Source organism: Echinops telfairi, unplaced genomic scaffold (assembly GCF_000313985.2).
Source record: "Echinops telfairi isolate 266 unplaced genomic scaffold, ASM31398v2 ScPeMD7_27;HRSCAF=92, whole genome shotgun sequence".
Classification (NCBI taxonomy): domain Eukaryota; kingdom Metazoa; phylum Chordata; class Mammalia; order Afrosoricida; family Tenrecidae; genus Echinops; species Echinops telfairi.
This window is the reverse complement of record NW_022103924.1, coordinates 1,496,497-1,504,979: the sequence shown is the minus strand read 5'-3', so window position 1 is coordinate 1,504,979 and position 8,483 is coordinate 1,496,497. Positions and strand designations below refer to the sequence as shown.

General features: G+C 41.7%; 1 protein-coding gene across 1 annotated transcript in view; it reads right to left on the bottom strand.

The window, feature by feature from the left end:
* The window catches only part of SLC35D2 (solute carrier family 35 member D2), an 89,688-nt gene that overhangs the window by 9,985 nt on the left and 71,220 nt on the right, over positions 1 to 8,483 (bottom strand). Inside the window, 1 exon segment of the mRNA XM_045289435.1 lies at positions 7,263 to 7,358. Coding sequence (XP_045145370.1) covers positions 7,263 to 7,358 — 96 coding nt within the window.

The following is an 8,483-nucleotide window of genomic DNA, read 5'->3' as shown; positions in this document are numbered from 1 at the left end:
ACTTAAACCCACCTGGTGAGAAACCTGTACTTTCTTCCTGATCACTCCGACAGCCCTGAAGGTTGCTGGCCAGCCTTCCTGATTCCATTTCTCCCTCGCCAACCCAGCATCCTCCATAGAATTGAAAGCAGTTTGAAAGTCTGTCAACCCCTTCAAGTTAAAAGTCCAGTGAAAATCGGCTTGCTCAGCCTACTGAACTTACTTAGCGTTTTCCTACTTGTGCCAACCCATTCTGATTATGTTTTTACCTTAACTTAGCTTCTAGTGGTCAGGATGGGACCCTGGGGTGTTGTCTACTATCCATCAAATGTCCATACAGTGGGCCCCACCCCCACCCCCGGGCCCATTGGTCCAATCGCCAAACTACAAGGCCTCTGTTGGATCCTCATCTATCCCCTTCTGCCACTGAACCTGTGTCTCTGATAAACCCCAAGGCCCACAGCCTCGAATGGTTTTTCCCCCAACTCTTTTGTCTATGATAACCAAAATGCAGTCTTTCCTCAATGTAACTCTCCCAGTTAGCAACCAACTGTTGGGTATGTCTGCATGCAAGACCCCATATTATGTAGAATTAGGAGTCATAGCCAACCCCATTATCAGTTGTGGTAGACAACATAATCTGTTGTCAATATGAGACTTAAGAGTGAAGGGGTGGAGTTTAGCCTGTGAATCAGGTCACAGCTTGATGACCTCATTTGGAGGCACTAAGGAGATAAATAGCTCACTGGAGGCGGGACACATGCTCACTCCCTGTGAGACATGCCTGCTGACAAGCCACATGGAGCTATGCTAGAGCCCTGGAGCTGGAGGAGCCATGTGGAGACCCCTGCCAGCACTGAAATGCCTCTACCACCACTGGATCCACAATACTTTCCACCCACTGGCCTGTGATCTTCCTGTATTTGGCATCACTGTATGTGTTTCGTGAGTCTGAAGAGGATATTTATAGATTGGTATTGGACATATAGACTAATATCGGACTTATGGACTTGATCTGGACTGGGCTGGGATGTTTTCCCATAATTCAATTTCTCTTGTATATAAAGCTCTTTCTTATACACACGAGTGTCTATGAATTTTTTTCGCTAGTCTACCCAGACTAACACACCAATGTAACTGCATATGCCATAGAATACCCCCTTTAATGCTAGGAAATATTTTGAGAAATTCTTCATGTGTAGCCACCCCCTCTTACAATGTATCTCATTCTGAATGCAAACCTATGTATTTCAACAGTTATTTTTACTAAGTCCCTTAGCTACTATGCTCCCAAATCTACTTGGCCAGCTTGCACCACTGGGCTCACCAAGTGAATTAGACCCTCCCTTTTCCAGAATGAACCTGTGATTAGTAGTTCACATACTGCACCAAATGTATGCCTACAGTAGCCCTGCAGGGTTATGTTTAGTCACACACACACACCCCGGGGGGAGGGGGGGTACTGATATATAGACATAAAAGGTCTGCCCCGCTCATGGTATCTGTGTTAGTAGGCTTAGGCATGGCAGCCCTTTCTACAGCTGCCTGAAGAAAAGGCGGTGTCAGCCTAGCCATGTCCCAACAGGTCGATGAAGACATTGATAGCGTGCAGTATTCCGCTGACCTCCTCTGTAAGGAAGCTGGGTCAATAGCTGAGGTGGTCCTTCAAAATCACAGAGGCTTAGACCTAATTGTTTCTCCCTCAGGGTGGGTTGTGTGCTGCCCCTAGGGGAACCTTGTTGCTTTTACACAAACCACTCAAGAGGACTCAGAAATACTCTGCAGAAGGTGGAAGGCCGATTGAACCAGCACCAAAGCTAAGGGGACTCAGTGGAACCTTGGCCCCATAGGATATGCAACTGGAAACCTTGGTTAACCTCCCTGTTACCCACCATGGCTGGTCCCTTAGATTTAATACTGTCAGCATTGCTGATAGGTCCATGCCTCATCAACTGTCTGGTAAATTTTATCCCAAATCATAGCCAAGCATTTCGCCTCAGGGCACCCTGAGCCCAGTATAGTTCCTTATCCCAAAACCTAAGTCAATGATTTGTCTCCCTCGCTAAAAGAAGTGGGGAATGTAGGAACCCACCTTAGCTTAAAAAACTCCATTTCATGTTAAAATGACTTCAACCCCCTCTGCTAGTACCCAGCTGCCCTTATCCCCCACCCCCAACTCTTTCTTCCCTTCTGGAATCTCCTGACAGGCCTTGAATCTCTCTAGATGTCATCAGACTCTTCCTGGTGTCCTGCCTGCCTGATGTGTAAAACTACAACTGCCTGCATTTCCCCCCTCCCCTTTAAGCCAGCCCTACGTCTTAATTATAAATAGAAAGGGCCCATGTTTTCTTTGTTCAGGGTTGAGAGTGTTTTTCAAGGTGATAGCCCCCTGTTGAGCCATCTGTCAATAGGCTTTAATTATTAATAAATGGTACAGATTGATCTCTCCTGGGACAATAGTGTTTACATTTCAGATCATCAATTTTGAATTCAGCAATTTAAACTACCCTTGTTAGTTTACCCTACCCCACCCTCCACATTTGATTTCTCTTGTGGATTACAATTTCCTGTGCACCCAAGTTAATAGTTATCAACCCTCTAGTCTAGTGGTTCTCAACCTTCTTAATGCTGCGACCCTTTAATATAGTTCCTCACGTTGTGGTGACCCCCAAACATAAAATTATTTTCATTGCTACTTCATAACTGTCATTTTGCTACTGTTATGAATCGGGGGACCCCTGCGAAAGGGTCATTCGACCCCCAAAGGGGTCGTGACCCATGGGTTGAGAACCGCTGCTGTAGTCTACTGCTTTACCTTCTCTCCCTTGCTTACTCCTCCCTTGGTAACTTCCAAAGTCTGTTCTCTTTGGGATGAAAGTCTTCATCTCGATTTTTGTTTCTTTATCCTAGTGGTCTCATACAATATTTTTCCTTTTATGATTGACTGATTTTACTCAACATAAGGAATTCCATGTCCATCCAAGCCTATATGGTGATGTTCTGAACACTAAACCACCCAGGTCACCTAGAGTCACTCAATGCCTGACCTTCCCCTATGCCACCCTGTTACGCTCTACCCCAGCAACCCCACAGCTCCATCTTCAAAAGGAGGTTGCTTGCCTGCATCCGAGTAGGAGACGTAAACACCCCACTTGTGATGAAGGACAGAACAGGCAGAATGAAATCCAACAAAAACCCTTGGGATACAGGAAACGCAAAGAGCAGAGGGCTGTGTACAGCACTAAATGCACACACCAAAACCAAAACCCAAAGCAGCACCTAATTCCAACATCGCCAAGAGTTAGAAAAGGAATGGTAAAGAATGAAAACTAACACTATGAGAAGAAAGGAAGCGACAGAGGTGTGGCCAGAAATCAATGAAACTGAAAACAGAAAATAATAAAGATAATCAGCAAGACGAGAAGATGGTCCCTTGAAAGACTTAACAAACTTGACAAACCGTCGGTAAATTTAACATTGGAGACAGCCAGCGCAAAGGTCACAAGGAAGAAGTTAGGTAGGTGATGTCACACGGGAACCAAATGCAATTTAAAAAATAACAAGAGAATACAACAAAGAACTGTGATCTAATAAATATGAAAACCTAGAAGAAGTGGACAAATTTCTAAATACATACTACCTACTCAAACGAACACAATCTCAGGTAGAAAATATGAACAGACCCATCAAAGATGAAGAAAATTGAGTAGATTTTTTTTTAAGTCCCAACAAAGTAATGTCCTGTCCCAGACAGCTTCGCTGGCAAATTGTAACAAACATTCAGAGAAGAGCTGACGCCAATTATACTCAGACAATTCCAGGACATAGAAAAGGATGAAATACTCCCAAACTCATTTTTTTAAAACTAAGTATAACCCCAATACCAAAACCAGTAAAAGCAAATTATAGATTTGCTGAAAAATAAAATTATAGCTCAATATCCCTCATAAACATAAAGGCAAAAATTCTCAACAAAATCAAGCTAATAGAATCCAACAATGTGGCAGATACCAAATAGTACTAGAAGAAACAAAAAGATAGCTCATTAATGCTCGTGGAAGATTTAATATTATGAAGATGTTAATACGACCCAAAGTGTTCTACAGATAATGCAACCCTGGTCCAGATATGAGAAAACAAATCATCAACTTTGTATATAGAGATAAGAGACCCCAGATGAATAGGGCACCCCTAAAGAAAAAGACCTAACAATCTCAATATCTGCTATACAGCTACTGTTGTCAAAGCAGTTTGGCATTTGTACAATAACAGACACATGGGCCAATGGTACAGAATTGATAACCTAGATGGAAATTCACCCAACTATGGACAGCTGATTTTTGACAAGAAGCTAAATCCCATTAAATTAGGAAGCGACTGTCTCTTTAACAAACGGTGCTGACAAAATTAGATATCCACTTGCAGACAAATTAAACAGGATCTGTGTCTCTCATTATATGCAAAGAAGTACCTCAAGATGGACCAGAGATGGTCAGGTTTTAAAGATAAAACCTAAAACTATAAATATCGTCAAGAAAATATGAGTAAGCTTCGGGACCCCAATGCTTGGCAAAAATGCTCTGGAACATAACTGGACCCACAGATAAGGCAAACTAGATGACTGGAATTCCTTACACTACTAACTATGTGCATCAAAAGACTTCACCAAAAGCTAAAAATGACAAACTGCAAACTCAGGAAAAAAATTGTTCAGCGACATATTAAACTAAACAAGGAACTAATCTCTAAAATGTATTTTAAAATGTCAATGCCTCAAGAACATAAACAAATGTAGCAGAACACATTAGCATACTTTCCTCATTGAAAAAGACACTCAAGAGGCAAAAACACATGAGGAAATGCTTACAAGAACTGGTCATCACAGAGCCTCGCATCGAAACAACACTGAGGATCGCCCCACTCCAGCACAAACAGCAAAGTTAAACCAGAAAACAGCCATGCTGGCACGGGTGTGGGAGGCACTAGACCCCTCAGACTGCTGGTAGAACGCCTGCACAGGCACTGCAGTACAAAATGGCACCACCACTGCAAAAAATGATATGGTGCTTCCTTAAAATGTTGAAAATAGAAATATGATCCAGCAATCCCAGTATTATTACAAGTCCTAGAGAAATAGGAGGCATGAAATGAATGTGCACACCCAGCATTATTCAAAATAGCAAAACTACGGAAACAACCAAATGTCCATCGAAAGATGAATGAATAAACAAAGCATGGTACATTTACACACACATTGAAATGCCAAAAATGTTAAGATTAATAGTGAATCTGCAAACCTCACAGCATGAGTAACATGGGTAAATCTGAAGGGCATTATGTTAAGCCAAATACGTCAATCAGTAACAAAAGGGCAAATACTGTATAAGCACTGCTTTAAAAGTCAAGGAAAGGATGCACAGGAAAGGGGGAAAGGAAAGGAAATCACTAAACCGTTACCATGTATTCACTTGGGTGAACGAGACAGCAATACACAATAAGGGGTCAAGAGGGCACTGGGTCTCTGATGTCACTTTCCTTTGTGCTGGATGGGGAGAAACCAATAGTCACACCTAGGATGGCAGCTTGTAAGAGCCCAGTCAATACTCACCAACATGGAACGTAGGACATTATCTTTGTGGACTGTGTTATGCCAGTTGACTTTGATGTTGCCCCAAGCTATGGTCCTGGGCTCCAAGCCCCATGGACTCATTCTCTTAAGGTGTTTGGCTTTGGCTAAGAAGTTATACAAAGTTATGCACCTTTGCCCCTGTATGTTCTACTACATTCAGAGGTATATTTTCAGCACACGTAAACATGATTGCAGAAATATACTCTGTCTAACTTATATATGTGTTCATGGTTGTAGTCTCATTCATATTTGCACAGCCTGTATGTCTGTCTATTTATCCACATACGGGTTATTGTTATTACAAGATTGTGTATGAAAGTATTTACTTCTGTTGCATTATACCCTGGTGTTCCTCCCACTGTCGTTTTTTTTTGTTTTTTTCTTTTTTTGCCCTGTGACCTCCCGATTGCAGGAGTTCTGGTGGTGTAGTGGGTTACATGTCAGGCTGCTAATCACAAGGTCAGCAGTTCAAATCCACCTGATGCTCTGCAGGAGAAAGATGAGTATTTCTGCCCCTGTAAAGATCTATAGCCTTGGAAACACAAAGGGTCGTTCTGCTCCGTCCTTTAGGATCACTGAGTCAGAATCAACTCATGGAAGCAATCCCAAATTTCACAACCCTTGAGTCCACAAGTACTAGATGGTGGCCAGCTGACACTGCTGACCACTCTGAAAGGGACCACATTAGGAGGTCCTGGACAGAATGTCAGTAAAATGTAGAACAAAATTCAAAATAGTATCAGCCTGGTGGAGCATAGCCCTGCCCCACCCCGCAAGCTGAAATGAACTCACTTTCATGGGTCAATTTTCAGTCAATAATTCAGGCCTATAAGGTGAACAATAATACCAAGAAGGTACACACTTCTTAGACCAATCAATCATATCTGGCGTAAAGGGCAGCATTTGCACAGAGATCACGTTCAAAAGGCAGGAAGAATAGGAAAGAAAAACCAATGGAAAAGGGTAACAAGGGGAGGGAACATGCATTGCGGAGAGAGCAATCAATGTCATGAAACAAACATGTATGGATTATTGAATGGAAACCAATTGCTCTGTAATCTTTCACTCAAATCACAATTTTTTTTTAACTTAAAAGGGGGCTATATATTGATCATGTGATTGAAATGTTGTGAAAGAGGCTCACAGGAACCAAACTTGTATTTCCTGAAACAGCAGTGGTTCGGTTTGCTGTTTGCAGCATTGTTGGACAACATAACTATTGTGAAAAACAAGAATCAATTGCACCTAAATTGAAAATGGCTCTTCACAAGGGTTCATTTTCTTAGTAAGTAGGTACTCCCAGGAAACTAAAGTATAGATCCCAAGGTATCTTGAGGATTAGAGATAGTCGGGTTCATTTTTGCTTTTCAACTTTTTACTTCATTTTCTCAGGCCACATCCTCCCACTGACCCTACATTTAAAGTCATAATTTTTTCTCGTCTTTTAAATGAGCAAAATTTCCCTCTGCTTCACTGATTCAAAGACTAAGAGAAGCGAAGGGGCATCACCCAACCCAAATGACACATCACAAGTCTCCGTACTTATTACAGCACTGACAAGAACAACAAAGTCCCACTCAGTTTCGATCATAAATACTGGGTCCAGTCAACTGTCTGAATTCTGCTATTCACTCTGAGACTTCCATGCACTTACTTTGATGGCCCCCACCACAGCTGTTGTCAGAGCAGAGTTGTAATAGCTGCACAGTACTGTCGAGTACATCAGCAGGAACCTGAGACAAAGAAACAACTCTTGAGTGTGTACTTGCTGTGCTAAGTGAAAATAAGAAATTAAGAAGAACCCACATGTGAACCATGTACATACATGCATTTTAAAATAAAAAACAAACCAGTATCATATGAATGGGTAAACAAAGTGGGGTATAGACATACAATGGAGTCTTACTCTGCCATAAAGAGAAATACTTCCTGATACACAGTACTGTCTTGAAAACATTATGCTGACTAGATTAAGTCAGACACCCAAGGGCAAATACTATAGAATCCTACTTACATGAAATATTTAGAATAGGCAAATTTATACAGACCAAAATTTACCAGTGATTATCAGGAACCAGATAGAGGGAAAGGAATACTCAAGCTTTGGGGAAGTTGAACTTCCATTTCAGGGTATGGAAGCATTTGATAGGGGGAAAGATGATGGAAATAATTAGCATCACTGAATTGTACAGATAAAGGTTGTGGAAATGGTATATATGATTGTTTGTTACACATGTAGTTAGCACAGATAAAACATGAATGAAAGTTGCACATATCAAAAAGGTTTTTTGTCCTCATCTTACCTCCTTGTTAACTCTGATTTATCCCAGGAAAATGGTCCCAACATGGAAAAGCTAAACTCTCACATTCTCACACTTACTGCCAGTGAGTCAATGCTTATTCAGAGGGACCCCCAGGCCCATCCCCATGGATTTCCTCAATCAATCTCATGGAAACAATAGTCAAGAGAGCAAAAGAAACAATGTGTTGGGTAAATCTGCTGCAAAAGACCTCTTTAGAGTATTGAAAAGCAAGGATGTTACTTTGAAGACTAAGGAGCACCTGACCCAAGCCATGGTATTTTCAGTGGCCTCATATGTATGTGTAAGTTGGACATTGAATACAACAGCCAAAGAACAATCAATGCATTTGAAGTGTGGTGCTGGACAAGAATACTGAAAGTACCACAGACTGCCAAAAGAACAAATCAATCTGCCTTATTAGAAGTACAGCCAGATATTCCATGATGTTCACCCTCCCGATACGATCGCTGAAGACAAATGTGTGCATAAGCAAATGTGGCGAAGAAAGCCGATGGTGCCTGGCTATGAAAAGATATAGCATCTGGAGTCTTAAAGGCTTGAAGGTAAACAAG